The sequence below is a fragment of the Oncorhynchus clarkii genome, chromosome 20, assembly GCF_045791955.1.
Source record: "Oncorhynchus clarkii lewisi isolate Uvic-CL-2024 chromosome 20, UVic_Ocla_1.0, whole genome shotgun sequence".
NCBI lineage: Eukaryota > Metazoa > Chordata > Actinopteri > Salmoniformes > Salmonidae > Oncorhynchus > Oncorhynchus clarkii.
Window position 1 is genome coordinate 40694455 of NC_092166.1, and position 24217 is coordinate 40718671.

At 43.4% G+C, this 24217-nt stretch overlaps 2 protein-coding genes across 6 annotated transcripts in view; both read left to right on the forward strand.

The window, feature by feature from the left end:
* Window positions 1-11241, forward strand: part of LOC139376358 (kinesin-1 heavy chain) — a 34928-nt gene extending 23687 nt beyond the window's left edge. Inside the window, exons 15-25 of one of the 2 annotated variants that reach the window (XM_071118794.1) lie at window positions 489-677; window positions 1150-1267; window positions 1419-1474; window positions 1987-2096; window positions 2719-2820; window positions 3008-3068; window positions 3282-3458; window positions 3568-3784; window positions 4111-4246; window positions 7789-7826; window positions 8722-11241. In XM_071118794.1, coding sequence (XP_070974895.1) covers window positions 489-677; window positions 1150-1267; window positions 1419-1474; window positions 1987-2096; window positions 2719-2820; window positions 3008-3068; window positions 3282-3458; window positions 3568-3784; window positions 4111-4246; window positions 7789-7801 — 1179 coding nt within the window. In that variant the 3' untranslated portion in view covers window positions 7802-7826; window positions 8722-11241. The remainder of the gene's footprint in view (window positions 1-488; window positions 678-1149; window positions 1268-1418; window positions 1475-1986; window positions 2097-2718; window positions 2821-3007; window positions 3069-3281; window positions 3459-3567; window positions 3785-4110; window positions 4247-7788; window positions 7827-8721) is intronic. The other variant, XM_071118795.1, reaches the window with a different exon arrangement.
* A 2839-nt stretch (window positions 11242-14080) lies between these two features.
* The window catches only part of LOC139376370 (rho GTPase-activating protein 12-like), a 139981-nt gene continuing 129844 nt past the window's right edge, over window positions 14081-24217 (forward strand). For 3 of the 4 annotated variants that reach the window (XM_071118879.1, XM_071118877.1, XM_071118878.1), the window contains exon 1: window positions 14128-14210. The gene's annotated coding sequence lies outside the window, so the exon portion shown is untranslated. Of the gene's footprint in view, window positions 14211-24217 lie in introns of all 4 variants that reach the window. The other variant, XM_071118876.1, reaches the window with a different exon arrangement.

Genomic DNA, 24217 nt, shown 5'->3' on the forward strand with positions numbered 1-24217 from the left:
AGTTAGAGACAGCAGGTGCGGTAGAGAGAGAGAGTTGAAAACAGCAGGTCCGGGACTAGGTAGCACGTCTGGTGAACAGGTCAGGGTTCCATAGCCGCAGGCAGAACAGTTGAAATAGGAGCAGCAGCACGACCAGGGGGCCTGGGGACAGCCAGGAGTCATCAGGCCAGTCGGATAGTCCCAAGGCATGGTCCCAGGGCTCAGGTCCTCCAGGAAGAGAGGGAGAGAGAATTAGAAGGAGCTTACTTAAATTCACACAGGACACCAGATAAGACAGGATAAATACTCCAGATATAACACTGTCCCTAGCCCCCCCAACACAAACTACTGCAGCATAAATACTGGAGGCTGAGACAGGAGGGGTTGGGAGACACTGTGGCCCCGTCCGACGATACCCCCGGACAGGGCCAACCTGAATAAAATCATAACACTACTCCGACTCCTTTCTCTCTCTCTCTCTGTTTCTCACTCACCTCCCTCACCCCTAGCAACACGACGGCAGTGGTCTGATAGATGAGGACTTTACGGTGGCTCGTCTGTACATCAGTAAGATGAAGTCGGAGGTGAAGACCATGGTGAAACGCAGCAAACAGCTGGAGAGCACCCAGTCAGAGAGCAACAAGAAGATGGACGAGAACGACAAGGAGCTGGCCGCCTGTCAGCTAAGGATCCAACAGGTATTACCATATCGTTACATATAGAAAGTGTATTATTAAAGGATCTCCATGGGTATTAGCCCGCTTCTCTCATCATAGTTCTAGATCCACACACTCCACAACAGCCTCAATCTGCCACTATCAGGGTTGCGCTCAATTCCATTTAAATTCAGTTAATTCAGGAAGTAAACAAAGTCCAATTATAATGCAATTCCCTTCCTGAATTGACTGAATATAAATGGAATTGGCCATAACACCATACCATAATCACTCTCACCAACCTAATCTTCCACTGATGTTTGGCTTGGCAATGACAGTGGAGTGGGCAAAGCACAAACAGATCTGGGATCAGGCTTACTCTTTCCTGTTCCTCCCATGAACACAGTAATCAAACTGAGACCTGCTAAAGAATCACTAGCTATTTAATCCACATAAACCCCATGTGTTTGTGTAATTAACATTCTCCCCCCCCCCCCCCCCCCCCCCCATGCAGCACGAGGCTAAGATCAAGTCTCTGACAGAGTACCTTCAGAACGTGGAGCAGAAGAAGAGACAGCTGGAGGAGAACGTTGACTCTCTGAACGAAGAACTGGTCAAGATCAGTGCCCAGGGTACCACACACACACACACACACACACACACACAGCTACAGCTACTCTCTATGCACTGATAACACATAATGGAATACATTGCATATAAACATCTCTAAAACAGATTTAAGGCCTATAGTGCCACCAAGTGACAAATGTTTCCCTTTTGCAGAGAAAGTCACCGCCATGGAGAAGGAGAACGAGATCCAATCAGCCAATGAAGTCAAGGTACGACATCTTCTCCATACCATAGGGCTGCCTTCTACTCCAAATTCAATTTCAGATCAGTGGTGTGACCCAAATAGTGCACTACTTTTGACCTAGTGGACCAAACTCCACTCCATGGAAGTTTCTGATGAATTCCACCAACGGCGTGGAACCGAGACCAGGCTTCATAAAGTATTGACGGCGAATTGAGCGGCGAATTGAGTAGTCGGAGCTAGATTCCACAGAGCCTGGTCTCGGCTCCACGCCGTTGGTGGAGTTCATAAGAAACCTCCCTCACCGTGGAGTTTAGTCTGCTACTTTTGACCAGGCTCTGGTTAAAAGTAGTGCACTAAATAGGGAATAGGGTACCAGATGGGACGCAGCCCCAGAAGTCATGATATATTCCAGATGATACAGTTGATTGGTGACCTCTTGGTACGACTAGTCCAGACTTGTCCACTTGTCCGACTGCCTACTATGATATGCTACGGATGTTGATTGGTGTCCCTTGACCTCTTGTGTGTCATCCCCAGGAGGCTGTAGAGAAGCAGATCGCTGGCCACCGTGAGACCCATCAGAAACAGATCAGCAGCCTCAGAGATGAGCTGGACAAGAAGGCGCACCACATCACTGAACTGCAGGAGTAAGAGACTAAACACACCCCCATGTACACATTGTCTACTGTTTACTGTGGTTATGTCCCACTTGGGAGGCAACTACAATGTCTCCTGTCTCCAGGGCTAGGGTGTTATATTGTGTTGTTGTGTTACACCGGGGCCAAACTTCCTGCCATTCAGGACCTATATACCAGGCGGTGTCAGAGGAAGGCCCTAAAAATTGTCAAAGACTCCGGCCACCCAAATCATAGACTGTTCTCCAAAAGGCTTCTTAACAGCTTCTAACCCCAAGCCATAAGACTGCTCAACAGTTAATCAAATGGCTACCTTGACTATTTGTATTGACCCCCTTTTTAAACTGCTGCTACTCACTGTTTATTATGTATTCTCACTTTACCCCTACCTACATGGACATATGACATCAATTACCTCCACTAACCCATCCACACATTGACTGGGTACCGGTACCCCCTGTATATAGACTCGTTATTCTTATTTTATTGTGTAACTTTTTTAACTTTAGTTTATTTACCAAATATTTCTTACTCTGCATTGTTGGTAAGGGCTTCTAAGTAAGCATTTCACATGAAGGTTGTACACCTGTTGTATTCGGCGCATGTGACAAATATACGATTTGATTTGTTCCAGTCTCAACCAGGAGATCATGCTGGAACAGGAGCGTCTCAGGGTGGAACACGACAAACTCAAGTCTACCGACCAGGAGAAGAGCCGCAAACTTCACGAGCTAACGTACGATACAGAATATGTGATCGCTAATTACTGTGTGGCATATACACAATGATGTTGCTCACGAGTGCCCACATGACATGCTCATTATAGAAGCTATCACGTCTGTTTAGCTTAGATTAGCACTATACTTGTCCAGTGTTACTGCGGTCAAGCTGTGGCTAATGCGTCCGTGTGTTGTGCTGTGCAGGGTGATGCAGGACAGGAGAGAGCAGGCCAGACAGGACCTGAAGGGACTGGAGGAGACTGTGGTGAGTAGACTACAGATAACAACAGCTCTTCGGTTTCCCCCTTAAAGGGCGGTTAAAAGGTACATTTGAATGAACCTTTTATAGTCAAACTTCTTTCTTTTCATGAATCTTTATGCCTTTCTATGAATAATAATTGCAAAAAAAAGAAGGGTAATTTGGGTGAGTGTTTCCATTCCCCTTTAACCCCTCTAACACTATCCCCTACTCCGCTAGGCCAAGGAGCTCCAGACCCTGCACAACCTGAGGAAGCTGTTTGTCCAGGACCTGGCTACCAGAGTGAAGAAGAGTGCTGAGATGGACTCTGATGACACAGGAGGCAGCGCAGCTCAGAAACAGAAGATCTCCTTTCTGGAGAACAACCTGGAGCAGCTTACCAAGGTTCACAAACAGGTGTGTTCTCAGCTGTGAAACCAACAAGTAGACCCAAACACACTGAAATCATACCAACTCTAGTGCTTTTGGAGATGGCTAATTTGTCAAACCTCTCTCTCCCTCTCAGCTGGTGCGTGATAATGCAGACTTGCGCTGTGAGCTTCCTAAACTGGAGAAGCGTCTGCGTGCTACGGCTGAGCGGGTCAAGGCCCTGGAGTCGGCGCTGAAGGAGGCCAAAGAGAATGGTGCACGCGACCGCAAACGCTACCAGCAAGAGGTGGATCGCATCAAAGATGCCGTCAGGGCTAAGAACATGGCCAGGAGGGGCCACTCTGCTCAGATCGGTGAGGAGAGAGGGAAGATACACACTGCATGCTGTAATCCTGGTGGTTAATGTATGGTTGGATATTCAGTATATTAATGGATGCCATTCCTAAACTGAGTTCCTCTAGTATATATTTTTGTGTACTGCTTTTACATTGACTGCCTTGTGTGTGTGACTAATGTTTTTATTGTTTTTGAGCTCATACAAAACACGTTGCAATATATGTATTCCAATACCTACAAATGGCTTAATAAACTTGATCCTTGGACGTTGAACACAAATGTTATTCAGTACATAAATGCATGCCGTTCCTTAACTGTTGTGTTCCTCTGCCCCCCTCCACAGCCAAACCCATTCGTCCTGGCCAGCCTCCAGTGGCGTCCCCCACCCACCCCAACGTGAACCGCGGCGGAGGGGGTTTCTACCAGAACAGCCAGGCCGTGGCCATCAGGGGAGGAGGAGGCATGAAGCCAGACAAGAAGTGAGTGACTGACTACTGCCTCAATGGGAAAAATAGACTGTAGAAGATGATGAGAAACACAAGTTTGATCCATAACTCCCAACATGGGGATCATTTCGACTTCTCCCATATATCTAAAAGAGTTGATGCAGTGTAGTAATGTGTTCAGGGCCTGTGTGGTTCAGTTGGTAGACCATGGTGCCTGCAGTCAATGCCAGGATCGTGGGTTTGTGTCCCACCGCTGCCCCCCATACAAAAATGTATGCAAGCACTATTGCAAGTTGCGTTGGATAAAAGTGTATTTTATATGGCATATACACAGTGGTCAGTTTATTAGGTACACCCATCTAGTACCAGGTCGGGACCCCCCCGCCTCCAGCACAGCCTGAATTCTTTGGGGTGTTGAACCATTTCTGAATTGGTGTCAAGGGACCTAACGTGTGCCAGGAAAACATTCCCAACAATATTACACAACCACCACCAGCCTGTACCGTTGACACCAGGCAGGATGGGGCCATTGAATCATGCTGCTTACGGCAAATCCTGACCATGCCTTCAGCATGACGCAACAGGAACCGGGATTCGTTGGACCAGGCAATGTTTTTCCACTCCTCAATTGTCCAGTGTTGGGGACCGAGTGCCCACTGTAGCCACTTCTTGTTTTTAGCTGATATGAGTGGAACCCAGTGTGGTCGTCTGCTGCATTAGCCCTTCCAACGAGTGGTGCGTTCCGAGATGCTGTTCTGCACAACACTGTTGTACTGCGCAGTTATTTGCCTGTTTGTGGCCCGCCTGTTAGCTTGCACGATTCTTTCCATTCTCCTTAGACTTCTCATCAACAAGCTGTTTTCGCCGAAAAGACTGCGGCTGACTGGATGTTTGTTTGTTACACCATTTTGGTAAACCCTAGACACTGTCGTACGTGAAAAGCACAGGAGGCCGGACGTTTCTGAGATAATGACTGGATGTTTGTTTGTTACACCATTTTGGTAAACCCTAGACACTGTCGTACGTGAAAAGCACAGGAGGCCGGACGTTTCTGAGATAATGACTGGATGTTTGTTTGTTACACCATTTTGGTAAACCCTAGACACTGTCGTACGTGAAAAGCACAGGAGGCCGGACGTTTCTGAGATAACGACTGGATGTTTGTTTGTTACACCATTTTGGTAAACCCTAGACACTGTCGTACGTGAAAAGCACAGGAGGCCGGACGTTTCTGAGATAATGACTGGATGTTTGTTTGTTACACCATTTTGGTAAACCCTAGACACTGTCGTACGTGAAAAGCACAGGAGGCCGGACGTTTCTGAGATAATGACTGGATGTTTGTTTGTTACACCATTTTGGTAAACCCTAGACACTGTCGTACGTGAAAAGCACAGGAGGCCGGACGTTTCTGAGATAATGACTGGATGTTTGTTTGTTACACATTTTGGTAAACCCTAGACACTGTCGTACGTGAAAAGCACAGGAGGCCGGACGTTTCTGAGATAATGACTGGATGTTTGTTTGTTACACCATTTTGGTAAACCCTAGACACTGTCGTACGTGAAAAGCACAGGAGGCCGGACGTTTCTGAGATAACGACTGGATGTTTGTTTGTTACACCATTTTGGGAAACCCTAGACACTGTCGTACGTGAAAAGCACAGGAGGCCGGACGTTTCTGAGATAATGACTGGATGTTTGTTTGTTACACCATTTTGGTAAACCCTAGACACTGTCGTACGTGAAAAGCACAGGAGGCCGGACGTTTCTGAGATAATGACTGGATGTTTGTTTGTTACACCATTTTGGTAAACCCTAGACACTGTCGTACGTGAAAAGCACAGGAGGCCGGACGTTTCTGAGATAATGACTGGATGTTTGTTTGTTACACCATTTTGGTAAACCCTAGACACTGTCGTACGTGAAAAGCACAGGAGGCCGGACGTTTCTGAGATAATGACTGGATGTTTGTTTGTTACACCATTTTGGTAAACCCTAGACACTGTCGTACGTGAAAAGCACAGGAGGCCGGACATTTCTGAGATAATGACTGGATGTTTGTTTGTTACACCATTTTGGTAAACCCTAGACACTGTCGTACGTGAAAAGCACAGGAGGCCGGACGTTTCTGAGATAATGACTGGATGTTTGTTTGTTACACCATTTTGGTAAACCCTAGACACTGTCGTACGTGAAAAGCACAGGAGGCCGGACGTTTCTGAGATAATGACTGGATGTTTGTTTGTTACACCATTTTGGTAAACCCTAGACACTGTCGTACGTGAAAAGCACAGGAGGCCGGACGTTTCTGAGATAATGACTGGATGTTTGTTTGTTACACCATTTTGGTAAACCCTAGACACTGTCGTACGTGAAAAGCACAGGAGGCCGGACGTTTCTGAGATAATGACTGGATGTTTGTTTGTTACACATTTTGGTAAACCCTAGACACTGTCGTACGTGAAAAGCACAGGAGGCCGGACGTTTCTGAGATAATGACTGGATGTTTGTTTGTTACACCATTTTGGTAAACCCTAGACACTGTCGTACGTGAAAAGCACAGGAGGCCGGACGTTTCTGAGATAACGACTGGATGTTTGTTTGTTACACCATTTTGGGAAACCCTAGACACTGTCGTACGTGAAAAGCACAGGAGGCCGGACGTTTCTGAGATAATGACTGGATGTTTGTTTGTTACACCATTTTGGTAAACCCTAGACACTGTCGTACGTGAAAAGCACAGGAGGCCGGACGTTTCTGAGATAATGACTGGATGTTTGTTTGTTACACCATTTTGGTAAACCCTAGACACTGTCGTACGTGAAAAGCACAGGAGGCCGGACGTTTCTGAGATAATGACTGGATGTTTGTTTGTTACACCATTTTGGTAAACCCTAGACACTGTCGTACGTGAAAAGCACAGGAGGCCGGACGTTTCTGAGATAATGACTGGATGTTTGTTTGTTACACCATTTTGGTAAACCCTAGACACTGTCGTACGTGAAAAGCACAGGAGGCCGGACATTTCTGAGATAATGACTGGATGTTTGTTTGTTACACCATTTTGGTAAACCCTAGACACTGTCGTACGTGAAAAGCACAGGAGGCCGGACGTTTCTGAGATAATGACTGGATGTTTGTTTGTTACACCATTTTGGTAAACCCTAGACACTGTCGTACGTGAAAAGCACAGGAGGCCGGACGTTTCTGAGATAATGACTGGATGTTTGTTTGTTACACCATTTTGGTAAACCCTAGACACTGTCGTACGTGAAAAGCACAGGAGGCCGGACGTTTCTGAGATAATGGAAAAAAAGAAGGGTAACGATGATCTTACCACACTCAAAGTAGCTCAGATCACATGTTTTGCTCATTTGAACGTTCAATTGAACAGTAACTGAATGCCTGTCTTTCGTCTTTATATAGCAAGCCACAGCCACATAACTCACTGTTTGTAGGAGCAAACCATTTTTTTTAAGAACGGGGTGGTGTACCTAATAAACTGGCAACTGAGTGTATATATTATAGTGAATGCAGTGTAGTAATTCTGATGACCCCCTCCATACCACATAGGTCAGATGGCTAGAGTAGAGACCGGATCTGATACACAGGTGAGACTGACCGGTACCTCTATGGCCGGAGGAGGCAAGGATGATGCCCATAACACGCTTAGTATTAATGGGCCTGTTTGAGAGGCAGCTAACCACAGGGCTTGGGAGTTTTTAATGGGTCAATTTTCTACTGTAATTGACCTATGTTAACAGATTCTAAATAGTAGAGCTCTGAAGAAAACTGCTGTGTGGTTGAATGGCCTTGACTTTTCTGGTGGCTAGCATGGATCCTCTGATATGAATCATGTTTGTTTTTTGCTAACCCCTGCTAATGTTTTCTAAAATCTTATCACCACATGTACATCTAACATGCCAGATTATTTCTCTCTTGGGAGATGCCAGTAACATTTTGTGTTGGTAGACGTCACCCATGTCTTGTAAGACTAACAGCCCCCCCTCTCTTTCTCTCCCTACCTTCCCCCTCTCTCTCTACTCCCCACCACCTCTTTTCCTCTGTGACCAACTTCCCTCTTTTCCTCTCTTCCCCAACTTCCCTCTTTTCCTCTCTTCCCCAACTTCCCTCTATTCCTTTCCTCCCCAACTTCCCTCTATTCCGTTCCTCCCCAACTTCCCTCTATTCCGTTCCTCCCCAACTTTCCTCTACTCCGTTCCTCCCCAACTTCCCTCTATTCCTCTCTTCCCCAACTTCCCTCTATTCCTTTTCTCCCCAACTTCCCTCTATTCCTTTTCTCCCCAACTTCCCTCTATTCCTTTTCTCCCCAACTTCCCTCTATTCCTCTCTTCCCCAACTTCCCTCTATTCCTCTCTTCCCCAACTTCCCTCTATTCCTTTCCTCCCCAACTTCCCTCTACTCCTTTCCTCCCCAACTTCCCTCTACTCCTTTCCTCCCCACCTCCCCTCTCGCTCTCTTCCTCTTCTCCTCTCACATCTGAAGCATTTGAAGATGGGAGGGGACATGACCACAGAAGATGCAGATGGATATCACCCTGGCAACCTGTCATTCATTACAGCCATTGGCTTCCTGCAGGCTATATATTAGAGAGAGGGAGGAGTTTTAATATAAATATATAAATATTCCTGCCCTGTACTGATCCACCTACCTTCATGTTTCTTCTCTCCGGAACAAACAACAACAGCAAAATGAATTTAGTATACAAAACAAAACACACAACAAGACGCCCACCAACTGCAGAGGGCAGTCTTTGCGCAATGAACTACATTTGACTTGAATGTGTAGCTTTGTTTTTCGTGGCACAGTTTGTCGTCATCTCTGATGTCTTAAGGTTTGGTCTGCACTGTGCCAATGTGAATGTACGCTAACCGGGATTTCAAAAGAGATGAGAAAAAAAACAAAAGGTGACTGAAACACAGCAAATATAAATGTTGATCCTTGATACCACAAACATTCGTAGGCTAATCTCTTGTACATTATTATTATTATGCTGGTTGTACAACACTTCTTTCTATCAATAGATTTGACAAGCTTCTTGAAAGGTTTGAACCGAAATAGATGTCATTTTGAGCACTACTGTCCTGTTGTACATATGTAATATGGCACATGCTTCCTTAAGAGGTGTTTGGCTTTGAAATGCCAAGAGGTGTGATTCCAGTTCAGATTGGTGTAATTACAGAGTACCTGTGATGGCCATTGTTTTTACTGTAAGGAAGATAAAGCGACACATACTGGCGCGGTGACTACATTAAGCGGATGTGAGAAGGAAAGAGGAGTCTGATCAGGAGCACGCTTTCATGCCTGCGTCCCAAATGTCTTTACTTCTTCAACGGTTTGGATGTTATCTATCTATCTGGCCATTGGCACACATAGATGGCACACACACGCTGGTCCTGGCTAGCCAGGTCCTCTCATCCACTCACCATTTTTGTCCTGACCTCCTCTGAACAAACCATGGGCTGGTGGTTGTTTTAACATTTTATTTGTAACTTAACTGTTTATAGTACTTTGATCAATGGGCTCCTTTCAGTGCCCCCACCCCCCACCACCAGTAATGTCAAGACGAGTGGAGTAAATACATTTAGGGGGGCCTCTGTTTAAATTGATATTGGGAATCGATATAAGGCAGGCTCTGACTTTTCCAAAATCACCCTCTTTTCATTAAGTCAGGTCAAGTGCACATGTAATATTATTGTGGATTGGTGTAGTTGTCTATCTGTCTCACTGTTCTCTAGCTTGTCCAGCATATCTGATCTGTATTGGTTGGAATGTTGGATGGCAGTGTTTGATTGGCTCGCCCTTGCCACTGATCAGCCAGTTAGATGAGCATGGGGCCTTTGGCTAGGAAGGGGATTGGTCGGGTTCAGTCTGCTGGTAAACTTGTCTGGGTCCGAAATGGCACAGCCCTATGGGCCCTGGTCAAGACTACATAGTGAATACGGTGCCGTTTCAGACTCGGCCTATCCCAAAGCAGTGCATTTTGGAAAGTGGTTTATTAATTATCGAAGTTGTAATCAGGAGCCAAGGATTTTATACATTTTACACTTCTTGTCTTCTTGCGTTTGTTGTTTTCTTCCTGAATCCCCTTCAATTATTTTTCCTATGTGAGAGTAAAATAGCTCCAACCCTTGTTTTTATGTCATTTTGTGTAAATTCTGAAGCATTTGCTGTTGCTGTGATTGTAGGCCAGCATGAAACAAAAACACTGACATCTTGTGAGTACAATATTATATACCAATGATATACTGTTAGGTGTGACCAGGGTTGAGTCTTTTTAATAGTCTGCAGCCACAGCAAGGTGTTGGGGTTTTATGTTATGAACTTTTGTTGTTTTGGAAGGATTTGACATAAAATTGACAGATAAGATAGCACTTAATGTAAAGTTTGAACCGTAAACGGGGTTAGAAAACACTCCAACCTATGGTAACTTATGGGGCTGTAAAGCATAATTTTTTGCTATTAGAGGCTAGTTTGGGAGAGGTAGGTAGCCTATACCTTTGACAGGACAATGTCTGTCAAGTTTTCATCTTTGTAACCTTTAGAACAGTAAACACTTTGCAACATGGTCTTCAGAGTGCATAGTACCCTACCTATCCTTACCTGCCAGGGTTCCACTGTACTCCATCAATTTAATGGATATGAAATGGGAAAGTACAGAAAAAGAACAACCATTTGTCCATGATGTTTACCAAATTAATTTGTTTGCATTGATTCTAAAGAAAAGCGTAGCCACTTTATTACTGTGTAATAGTTACTTAAATTTCTAATTGACAGATAAGGATTCCATCAATGGAAAAAGGTACTGGATCATTCCTAGGGTACATCCCAAATGGCACCCTATTCCTTATGTAGTGCACTACTTTTGACTGCATAGGGAATAGGGTGCCATTTGGGACGGAACCATAGCGACCTGGGGAAGAGGTTGAATGATATCACCATTTTGGATTGACTGCATGATGTAAATGTATGTATGTGTGATTAAATAATTCTGAGAAAAACCTACCTGGTGTCAGTCTAATTCAGTGCTCGACTCATTCGGTCTCATTCAAACTTTCTTATGGAGTGCATGGCAAGTTCTAGGATGATATTTCTGGGTGGGCAGACAGAAATTTGTTGGCTATTTCTGAGGTAATAGGACTCAAGCGTTTAACATGACTCAAGCGTAGTAATTTGGGCTGGCAAACAACTTTTGGGGGGGAAATGTCCTGCCCTGCACCCCCACTAGAGACGCCCCTGTGGAGGTGATCTAGATTCTATTGTGTCTGATATTGAAAATGATAAAAGTAACCGGACGTTGCCAATTTTGCATTATACCATCTTTGTTATATTGTTCATACCACTGAGAATTCCAGTTGTAATGGGGTGTAACCTTGATAGATAGATAGATACAGTGTCAAAATGTATTCTTGCATGTGACAATGAAAAGAATCCGGCAATAAATATGGAGATCTGATTTACTGTGTGAACAGTACTGCATACAGTAGCTTTGAGTGCTGTAGCCATACTTGACATTACTGCAGTGAACACCAACCTGGTTTCAGAGCATTTCATGTTATTCTGTACACCCATTTAGGTGCACATATAGCCCCGATGCTTCTCCCTCTTTTCCCCCTGCCCCGCTACAAAGTTTCTCCCTGCAGGCAGTTATTGATTCTGAGGAGCTAAAGGAGCTCCTTAAACTTGAACCCTAAAAAACATCTGGGTCAGAAGGTTTACACCCTTTCTTCTTTATTAAGGTTGCTGTCCCTATCATCGCCAAGCCTTTCTGGGGAGGTTCCCATTGCTTGGAAGGCAGCCACAGTTCGTCCTTTTATTTAAAGGGGGAGATCAAGCTGATCCTAACTGTTATAGGCCTATTTCTATTTGCCCTGTTTATCAAAAGTCAACTGACTGGCTTTCTTGATGTCTATAGTATTCTCTCGGGTATGCAATCTGGTTTCCGGCTCAGGTTATGAATGTGTCACTGCAACCGTAAAGGTCCTCACTGATGTCACCATTGCCTTTAATTCTAAGTAATATTGTGCTGGTATTTTTATTGACTTGGTCAAAGCTTTTGATACGGTTGACCATTCCATTCTTGTGGGCCGGCTAAGGAGTATTGGTGTCTCTGAGGGGTCTTTGGCCTGGTTTGCTAACTACCTCTCTGAGTGCAGTCTATAAAGGCAGAACATCTGCTGTCTCAGCCACTGCCTGTCACCAAGGGAGTACCCCAAGGCTCAATCTTTGGCCCCACACTCTTCTCAATTTACATCAACAACATAGCTCAGGCAGTAGGAAGCTCTCTCATCCATTTATATGCAGATGATAGTCTTATACTCAGCTGGCCCCTCCCCGGATTTTGTGTTAAATGCTCTACAACAAAGCTTTCTTAATGTCCAACAAGCTTTCTCTGCCCTTAACCTTGTTCTGAACACGTGTGGTTTGGTAAGAAGAATGCCCCTCTTCCCACAGGTGTTATTACTACCTCTGAGGGTTTAGAGCTTGAGGTAGTCACCTACTACAAGTACTTGGGAGTATAGCTAGACTGTGCACTGTCCTTCTCTCAGCACATATCAAAGCTGCAGGCTAAAGTTAAATCTAGACTTGGTTTCCTCTATCGTAATCGCTCCTCTTTCACTCACCCCAGCTGCCAAACTAACCCTGATTCAGAAGACCATCCTACCCATGCTAGATTACGGAGAAGTCATTTATAGATTGGCAGGTAAGGGTGCTCTTGAGCGGTTAGAAATTCTTTACCATTCAGCCATCAGATTTGCCACCAATGCTCCTTATAGGACACATCACTGCACTCTATACTCCTCTGTTAACTGGTCATCTCTGTATACCCGTCGCAAGACCCATTGGTTGATGCTTATTTATAAAACCCTCTTAGACCTCACTCCCCCCTCTGAGATATCTACTGCAGCCCTCATCCTCCACATACAACACCCGTTCTGCCAGTCACATTCTGTTAAAGGTCCCCAAAGCACACACATCCCTGGGTCGGTCCTCTTTTTAGTTCGCTGCAGCTAGCGACTGGAACGAGCTGCAACAAACACTCAAACTGGACAGTTTAATCTCAATCTCTACATTCAAAGACTCAATCATGGACACTTTTACTGACAGTTGTGGCTGCTTTGTGTGATGTATTGTTGTCTACCTTCTTGACATTTGTGCTGTTGACTGTGCTCAATAATGTTTGTACCATGTTTTGTGCAGCTACCATGTTGTTATGTTGTGTTGCTACCATGCTGTGCTGTCATGTTGCTGCCTTGCTGTTGTTGTTGTTTTAGGTCTCTTTATGTAGTGTTGTCTCTTGTTGTGATGTGGGTTTTGTCCTATATTTATATTTAATTTATTATTATTTTTTAATCCTAGGCCCCCGGTTCCCGCAGGAGGCCTTTTGGTAGGCAATGATTGTAAATAAGAATGTGTTCTTAACTGACTTGCCTACTTAAATAAAGGTTCAATAAAACATTTGATTCAAACTCACAACCTTTCGGCTAAACGCCGAGCCACCCTACTTTTGTTTTTGCCTTAAGTAACCATCTGTCTTACATAATCATACCAAAGGTGACATGTATTAATTTGAACGTCCCGGATTTAAATTGACTATGTTACGTCTAGTCTATGAGACCAGGCTGCGACTACAGGTGTTTGGAGACGTTTTCCCTTCCGCCACAAGGTGGCAGTACCCCATCGCTGCTCTCTCCCTCGAAAAAAAGGTTGCGGGCTGTCTTGAGTGGTAAGCGAAGTTTGCAGGCAGGCAAAAGCGGGAGCGAGCACCAGCGGGAACGTCAGGGAAAAGTGGAAACGAGGTGGAGAAAATGTGTGTTGTGCTGCTACCCTGCTACTAGTGGTTTGACTTCAGTGTTGGGCTGACGGGGAGGTGAAGAGGAAAACACAGAAGAAAAGTTTATGGAATTAACGTTTTACCCTCATCACAAGTGCTTAGTTTTACAAAACAAGGATTATCACCGCCAGAAGAAAAGGTATGTCAAGTCTGATTTATTGTGTCTTTTCCCAGGAGATAGAAAAATGTCTTATTTAGCAACCATAGTTAACGTTAGTGCGTCTTTCCACAAATGTATTTGTTTTTAGCTAGAGGAAAATTATCCAATTTTCTGGAGTTAGAATCAACCTGTTTTGACTCGCCGTTTCACGGCACAAGACACTGGTCGTTAGATTGTCGACAAGTAAATTACTGGTTAGGTGAGAGCTTGGAAATATTGACCATGTGCCTAGGAGGTAAACACAAACCAGGTAGAGTTGCTTATTTCGTGCCCTGGAATGTGAAAATGAGAATGTTGAGACTCGTTTCCCCTTACACCACCTAGCTAGCTGTAGTTACCTATGGAGAAATGCAGCCTGGTCTCAGAGCAAAACCTATTATATTGTACTAAAATCCGTGTCACTTCATTTAGTATACTGTAAACTTCTGTTAGGTTGCATTACATTGACTACACGTTACATAAATGTAAATCCGAGACACTCAAATAAGTTTGTTTGGTATGGACAGTAGGTTGCTTAGTAAGGCAAAAATGAAAGGAGGGTGGTTGGTTGGGCGTATACTTCAAAGGTCACAGACATTTTTAGCTAATTAGGAAATTAGGATGTTAGGTTCAAGGGTTAAGGTTAGTTTCTAACGTACTATATCATACTAAAGCAGTCAAACATAATATATCATGCTAAACTGGTCAAATGTGATCCAGACATAGGATACTATGTCATACAACTTGTAATATATTGTATGACCACTATTACTTTAGTAGGCCAGTGTAACGCAAACGTAAAGTAACATATCATATTAAATGATGTGGCATGGATTTAGTCAAATATATTACGTTTTGCTCTGAGACTAAGTTGAGAGAAGAGAGGCAGAAATATTCCAGGAAGCTATGCATTGGCACCGACCTTCATTCTGTTACCAAACTTTGCATTTGCAGGGTGATTGGGTGTTCTGTGGAAATTGTTTGAAGTAGTCCTTGTAAATAAAGCTGTAACTTTGCAATCATTGTTTTTTGTTTTGACATTTTAAAGTGGAAAAAATCTGAGTCTCAGCATCAATCTGTTACTGTGGAATTGCCCTGATTACAGCAACCTCATCTCCAGCCTCAATTGCTAGAGAGGGGCTGGCCTGGGACAAGATTAGTTACAGCATTGCAATAGCATCACCATGCCCTCTGTGTATTTTAGTCCAGGATCTGTGTCTTCTCTTACCCTTGAAGGTTTCCTCAATAATCCCGGTGTTAGTTTCCACGTTCTTTTATCTCTCCTTACCTTGGTGTCTGTCTCTATCCATTCTGTAAATAACTGAATGCAGCATCATTGACAGGTTCTAAAATAAAGGCACCTTAAACAGCAGTACAGCAGCAGTCAGTGTGTAGGCCTATTGAAATAACCTTCAGTAAAAGTAGCTGATGTCAATGTTACTTCCTCAGCCAATGCCTTATTATCTGTGAGGGAGGGAGGGAGAGTAGCTAAGTGGCGTGCTGACAGTGGCAGATTCTCCATTCCAGTCCATGTAGCCCATTGCTCATTAGATGAAAACACCGGGCCCTCGTCAAAAGTAGTGCACTATATTGGGAATAGGGTGCCATTTGGGATGCAAACACGGAGTTCCCATCACTCCTAACTCGGCCTGACTTCTGTCCTGTAGCTAGTGACACTTTGTATTCAGTCAGTGCCATTGAAATTGCCCCTCCCAATCCTATCCCATCCAACACCTCATTGTACCTATGCCATCTTTGTTCCTGGAGGAACATAGGGCGTGTACTACAGCACCTCATGTAAATCCCATTATCACAGAAAACAGAAATGGCATTTCAAATGCAATTCTGTGCCTCAGTGGGTATTAGCGCTCTGTAGTGAGCAGACAGATCAAAACCAGACGTGGTAAAGGGATAATGTGACATTTTGGCAATTGGCATGCTAGCTGTTGCTGTAGACTTCCAGTCATTGCACTAACACTAGTTGGCAATGGTTCCAGAAACTACCTTAACTCCACGCAGAGATGGTATCCATGAGTTCGTCTGATTGAGTAAATAGAAAAAAAAGGGCTTAATTGCCAAAATGTCACACTATCCCTTAAGGCACTGTGTCAGACACAATGCCTGACACATCTCTATCCGGCCCTTGCAATGATTTGGGTTGTCAATTCCTTTTGTCCCGCTTTCATACCGCCTGTGATACACAGCACGACAAGTCCCAGCAAGTACTGCCAACATGCTGCGTGCCAAGCGGCAGTGCATTGCCACATACACCTCTGGCGTTGGGCTGAGATGATTTATCGAGGGAGGAGCTGCTTTCTACATTGTGTATATTTATTTCTTCTGAGCATATTTCTGTTTGTTGGCAACGTCAGTTCTTGCGACAAAATAATACTTGTTTTGTTCGCTAACTGAACAGGCAAATGCAGTCGAGCACTAAACTGTAAACCAATCAAAACTTGTGTACTATCTCTGCTGATCACGTCTGGCAATCATGTTATCCATGCCAAAGGTAGTAGACAGCTGGCGACGGCTCGAGAGAGATCTGTCAGACCAACTGCTATCTGGTAGTCTTATTTATTTGTAATCTAGTTAAGTTTTTCATTTATAGAAACGTGATACCATCAATGCGAGCTGTAAAATGACTCCCAACTTAGAACACAGTAACCTTCGTAATGTAACTAGCTTGCTATTTAGTTACAAGTAGAACTGTTAATAGCTGGCAGAAGCAGATAGCTTCATCACGAGTTAGCTAATACGGTGTCCCCCCCCGTGGGATGGTTGAGGTAACGTAGGCTAATGTGATTAGCATGAGGTTGTAAAAATTCTCAGGACATAGACATCTGATATGGGCAGAAAGCTTACATTCTTGTTAATCTAACTGCACTGTCCAATTTACAGTAACTATTACAGTGAAATAATCCCATGCTATTGTTTGAGGAGAGTGCACAATTATGAACTTGAAAATGTATTAATAAACCAATTAGGCACATTTGGGCAGTCTTGATACAACATTTTGAACAAATATGCACATTGGATCAGTCTAAAACTTTGTACATACACTGCTGTCATCTAGTGGCCAAAATCTAAATTGCGCCTGGGCTGGAACAATACATTATGGCCTTTCTCTTGCATTTCAAAGATGATGGTACAAAAAACAACAAAAGAATGCATGTTTTTTTTCTTGGTATTATCTTTTACCAGATCTCATGTATTATATTCTCCTACATTCATTTCACATTTCCACAAACTTCAAAGTGTGTCCTTTCAAATGGTATCAAGAATATGCATATCCTTGCTTCAATGCCTGAGCAACAGGCAGTTAGATTTGGGTATGTCATTTTAGGAGAAAATTGAAAAAAAGGGTAATACAGTCATCAAGGCAGGACCCACTAATTTAATTCATACTGACAAATAAAAAATGCCACATTATCCCTGACAATAGTTGGAGTAGGATGATTGCAGAGCTCCCTGCCTCAGACTGTCGGGATGTTCATTTTCTAGCTCACAAACTACATTATTTTGCTGTGATAATTGTTTATTTGATTATCACTTTTGTCTCTCATTATCTATTCAGCTCTCCTGTATCCTGCTCCCAGAGATCAACCAAGTGCTATTCACCAAGCATGGGCTAAATCACTCACCTGTGAGGAGAACAATCCTACCTGCAGTTTCAACTAGCCCTGCAGTCACTATTTAGACATTGGGACCGCGTATGCATTTGCCTGTTGTCTTTTGTTTGTGGGTTTTGTCTTACACAGTCTAGTGCGTTTTAGAGTTGAAGAACACCAACTACAGATACACATGCTTGTTTGAGCATCTCGGAGACTCCATTCAATGTAGAATCAGTTCGACTGGTGACAAATTATTTTACTGTAACATGCAGTGTCTCGGTCAGATGCATTGGTGACCAGGGTGGGATCCTTTTGAGAAGCCTATGGGTCTTGGCATACACATGCTTCTTTTGAGAAGCCTATGGGTCTTGGCACACACATGCTCCTTTCAAGAAGCCTATGGGTCTTGGCACACACATGCTCCTTGAGAGAAGCCTATGGGTCTTGGCACACACATGATCCTTTCGAGAAGCCTATGGGTCTTGGCACACACATGCTCCTTTCGAGAAGCCTATGGGTCTTGGCACACACATGCTCCTTTCGAGAAGCCTATGGGTCTTGGCACACACATGCTCCTTGAGAGAAGCCTATGGGTCTTGGCACACACATGATCCTTTCGAGAAGCCTATGGGTCTTGGCACACACATGCTCCTTGAGAGAAGCCTATGGGTCTTGGCACACACATGCTCCTTGAGAGAAGCCTATGGGTCTTGGCACACACATGCTCCTTGAGAGAAGCCTATGGGTCTTGGCACACACATGCTCCTTTCGAGAAGCCTATGGGTCTTGGCACACACATGCTCCTTTCGAGAAGCCTATGGGTCTTGGCACACACATGCTCCTTGAGAGAAGCCTATGGGTCTTGGCACACACATGCTCCTTGAGAGAAGCCTATGGGTCTTGGCACACACATGCTCCTTTCGAGAAGGGGGAATAGTGAAGCATACGTTGTTGACAGTTCAGTCTCCATCAGAGGCCCAGGCTTTTGGCATTTTTGGAAGCTCTCATTTCTGGACTGCCGCATTGTGCCCTCCACGGCACTTTATATCAAGGCCTAAAATGAACACCTTCCAGGAGGACATAATGTCTGGAATGGCATCAAACCATGTGTTTGATACATTCCAATAACCCCAGTTGTTACCACGAGCCTGTCCTCCCCAACTGATGTGCCACCATCCTCCTGTGTTCCACAGTGCAAGTGTTTAACTCACATTTGTGAATAAAAATAGTTATAAGTCAAGTATGAGCACATTTTATAGCAATGTGTTTCTGTTGTTTTGTTTCATAGCTGGTAGCTAATCACACAGCGCTATGAATCCAAATATATGCGCACAGTCGGAAAAGTTGGTATATTTTACTTAAGTCTACTAGTGGGACTTTATTCTTGAGTTTCTTAACTATTTACATTTTGTTCACCTGCTAGGTTGTTTTTCAATGTTTGAGTTTGCTTCAACTGCCAGGTTGCTAATCAGATTCTCTCTCAATGTTTAGTGGTGGGGAGTCAACTCTACAAGAATCGACTCCTAAGATTCAGATTCATATCTCGCAATTTCTTTGCTTCCAATGTCTTGCACAAGTTCACTAAATTAGGGGCTATCAATAGGCTGAGCTATTCTACACGCAACAGTCTGAAGACCAAACACACTAGCGTTTTACATAGCCAAGGGAAAGCGCAGGCAAGCCAGCGAGGGAGAGCGGATCGGGGCAGACAGTCGGAATTGTGCGCATAGGCTATATTCTATGTTTGGATAATTTGTATTTCGCAATTTCTCGTGTTGCGTAAATTCACCAAAAGTATATATTAGGCTATCAATGAGTATGGCTAAGCTATTCTTCATAGTGCCAGTGAATTGAAGTTGAACATCGTGAAATGCACCAAAAGTATTGAGCATACAGCTTATTTAATGAAATCCTGTCTGCCTGTTGATGTCCTATAGATAACAAAGTAGGGCATCCGAAATAGGGCTTTAACATGGTAAAGAATAGGCTTATCAGCATAGTGTGTCGCATCCTCCCATGAGACCTGTCAAGGCTGCGCACAGCAGAAATATCACTGAAATATTATAGTTCCGACACATCACCTTCTGTATTCAAACAAAATAGGCCTTTTTATAGGCTAAGTTGATGAGCAAATGGGCATCATCATGCTCATGTCAGTCCGCTAGAATGCAAATGCAGTATTCCTAGTAGGACTCTGCAATAATGAGGTGGTGTGCACATGCGTGCGCATTCGTTTCAGCGTGTTTTGGGAGTCGAGCAAGAGTCCTTCCACCACAGGAGTCGGCGTCAGCTCCAAAAAGTTGTGCACTGCTTCCACCGTCACTGACGACTCCAGCAGCTTGAGATCTGGTGAAAGAGGCTGGTGAAAAAAATAGAGTGGCTGGTAGATAGATCTACCTGCCACAATGGCTGGTGGCCCAAATAGTTAGTTTCAGGCCCCGCTTGATATACATTGGTTACACTATATTTAGATACTTCTAATACTGCCTAAGACACCCTTGCTATTTGTCTTTGTACTCCGTAAATGGTGAAACACTGTTTGTGATGGTGTTATTTGCTCGAATGTATACTGAACAAAAATATAAACACAACATGAAACAATTTTACAGTTCATATAAAGAAATCAGTCAATTGAAATACATTCATTAGGCCCTAAGGCACTGCATCTCTGTGCAAGAGGCGTCACTATAATACCTGGTTTGAATCCAGGCTGTATCACATCTGGGCGTGATTGGGAGTCCCATAGGGCAGCGCACAATTGGCTCAGCGTCGTCCGGGTTTGGCCGGAGTAGGCCGTCATTGTAAATAAGAATTTGTTCTTAACTAACTTGTCTAGTTAAATAAAGGTTAAATAATTTTATGTAAATAAATAATCAACAGATTTCACATGACTGGGCAGGGCGCAGCCATGGGTGTGCAGTCTTGGGTGTGCCTGCGAGGGCTTAGGCTTAGGTTAATAATTTAAACGACCTAAATATGCCTTCACTGAACATTTAGTATTTGAAAGTCAAACATTCTATTTCTATCATTCTCCATACCTTATATCCCGACGCATCTGACATTGTGGTATTGGGCAGCTGCTATTTGAGAACTCATCTGGTTTAGAAATCCAACTCTTATTGCAGAGTAGTTTTACTGTACTGTTTTAGAGAATATTTTATTGTAAGGTATGCTATATGGGCATTTCCATCGAAAAGGACCCATGAGCACCAACGTGAAGTTCTCAGGAGCACGTCACATTGGGTGTAAATGACAGCCAAGAGTGTATTTTGAGAAATTAAGGCATTTATTTGAAAAAATTCAACCTTTTTCCAATCTTAAAAATGAGGAAGAAGCAAGGGCTTTTGATTTCTAGTCAAACAGATGGAAAAGGCGTCTTCGACAACATCTACCAGAAAAAGTCTTACAAGGTATTAGAAATACATCAGAACCCTTCCAACTAATATCAACACATTTAGTTTTGGAGAAATGATTTGCCTACTGTAAGTTTAAGAAACGTTGCTTTGTCTTGCAATTCCGTTACCAAAACGATACCACGGCACAAAAAAAATACAAAATGAAAATTGATGTCAAAATGACACTTCCTAATAGATAAACGACAAAATTGGATGTTGTAACTCCACAACAATGCTTAAACCACATCAGGGGACCATTTTTGAGGTCTGGGGAAAAGATGATACATTTCAACCCTTTAATTCAGCCAGCCAGACAGGTGTGTTTTACTAGTGGTGTTTCCGTGCAAATAATCATGATTCTGCCAGGTAGACAAGATCGGACAGGAAAGAGAATGATGCGTGAATAATTTCAATAGCAAGTGATTTTATCTTTCATTTGCAAAGCCTATAGAGGGTTCATACAGACTTTGGCAAGTCAAATTCCAAGACTTTTAAAGACATTTTTCAATTACATTTTTTTTTCAAGGACCTACAGTTTCTATTTAATTGTTGTAATAGCCTATAGAAGGAAGAAAAAGTAGAAAAAAATCACTAAAGTATGCATTGCCACTTTTTAAGAAAAATAAAAATGTTTACTTATCAGAGGCCCCTGAAAAGCCCCAGGGAAGCAAGTTTGATGGAATAGACTGGTGTCTTGCCCTGGCTACTCTCGATTGTCTCCTCAGAATTAGATGGGGATTATATAGAAATAGAGCTTCTGCGTCTTCCCGTCATTCTGGCCACCCAAATTAGGAGTCCTCTGATCTTCCTGTCTGGAAGAGATGCAGGCAATCAGACAGACCCAGGCTCTGTCCCAAATAGCACCCTATTCCCTGTGTCGGTGTTTCCCAAACCTGGTCCCGGGTACCCCTGACAGTACACATTTCCGTTGTAGCCCTAAACAAACACACCTCATTCAACTCATTGCGGGCTTGATGACTAGTTGAATCAGGTGTGCTTGTCCAGGGTTACAATAGAAATGTGTACTGTTGGGGGTACTCTAGGACCAGGGTTGGGAAACACTGCCCTATGTAGTGCAATACTTTAGAACAGCCCTATTGGCTCAGATTTAACATTCTGTAAACAGTTGATGATTGGTGGGATTTTTAGCCATGGCCCATGTACAGTAATGTAGTAATCCAGGGATGGTGATATGGCTGTTATTGCTGAGGTATTCCTATTAGGAAGGGTTAATCCCACTGGAGTTAGCAGAGTTTTCCACTCCACTTCAGGCATCTTTCCATTTAATTTTGCTTGTGAGAAAAGTCTGTATAGCCTTCTCCCTTTAGAATGAACAATATGCATCTCCTAGTGATTTATTGACAGGACACCTGTCATTTTGGATGAGGTCGGGGGGTTGTGGAGGCCAGGTCATCTGATGCAGCACTCCATCATTCTCCTGCTTGGTCAAATATAGCTCTTACACAGCCTGGAGGTGTGTTGGGTCATTGTCCTGTTGAAAAACGAATGATAGTCCCACTAAGCCCAAACCAGATGGGATAGCGTATCGCTGAAGAATGCTGTGGTAGCCATGCTGGTTAAGTGTGCCTTGAATTCTAAATAAATCACTGACAGTGTTACCAGCAAAGCACCATCACACCTCCTCCTCCATGCTTTACGGTGGGAAATACACATGCAGCGATCATCCGTTTACCCACACCGCATCTCACAAGGACACAGCGGTTGGAACAAAAAATCTCCAATTTGGACTCATCAGACCAAAGGACAAATTTCCACCGGTCTAATGTCTATTCATGTTTCTTGCCCCAAGCAAATCTCTTATTATTATTGGTGTCCTTTAGTTGTGGTTTCTTTGCAGCAATTCAACCATGAAGGCCTGACTCACACATTCTCCTCTGAACAGTTGATGTTGAGGTGTGTCTGTTTACTTGAACTCTGTGAAGCAATTATTTGGGCTGCGTCTGAGGCTGGTAACTCTAATGAACTTATCCTCTGCAGCTGAGGTGACTCTGGGTCTTCCATTCCTGTGGTGGACCTCATGAGAGCCAGTTTCATCATAGAGCTTGATGTTTTTTTAGCAAATAGGGCTATCTTCTGTATATCCCCCCCACCTTGGCACAACACAACTGATTGGCTCAAACACATTAAGAAAGAAATCAATTCTAAGACAAATGTACTTTTAGGAAGCCACACCTGTTAATTGAAATGCAAAGCTGTCATCAAGGCAAAGGGTGGCTATTTGAATAATCTCAAATATAACATTTGGATTTGTTGGTTACTACATGATTTGATATGTGTTATTTCATATTTTTGATGTTCACTATAATTCTACAATGTAGAAAACACTCACTCACTCACTCACTCACTCACTCACAAACTTTCACTTTTTACCTGTAGTGTATATCTTGCAGTAAAACTGTAAATATGACTTTAATCTCGAAGACGGGTTTAATTTGACTTAGAAAATAACCCTCATCATATACTGTGGGCCTAGGCGATATCCAAAACAACTAATACACTACATTTTCAATAATTGTAATAAAAAAATTTGTCACAACGCATTTTACCAATCTGGGAGGTAGTCGTTTAAATTATTCAATAATTTAGCTGTGTATTTCAGATGGCATCAAGGCATTGGAATGTACCAGAGGCCACCAAAATAGAGTTCGATCTGCCCAATATATATATATATGTATATATATATATATTTGGGATGCAGCCTTGGCGCAGTGAATTGTGATTCATAAAACAATATTTTTACCACGTTGCATTAGCGTATTGAGTTTGCATTTAAATTGCCCATGGGACACTGCGTTTATCCTTGTTTATTTGGATCCTCTCTCTGGCTTTTTTCACTGGGATGTGTTTTGGGATCCATCTGAGTGTTCTGTGGTAATGAATGATGAGGGTTAAATCTTCATGCTGCTGGATGAGAATACATAACTCTGTGCTGTTTGTTAAACACACCTTCTGTCTCCAAACGATGTGCTTCATGTACAAA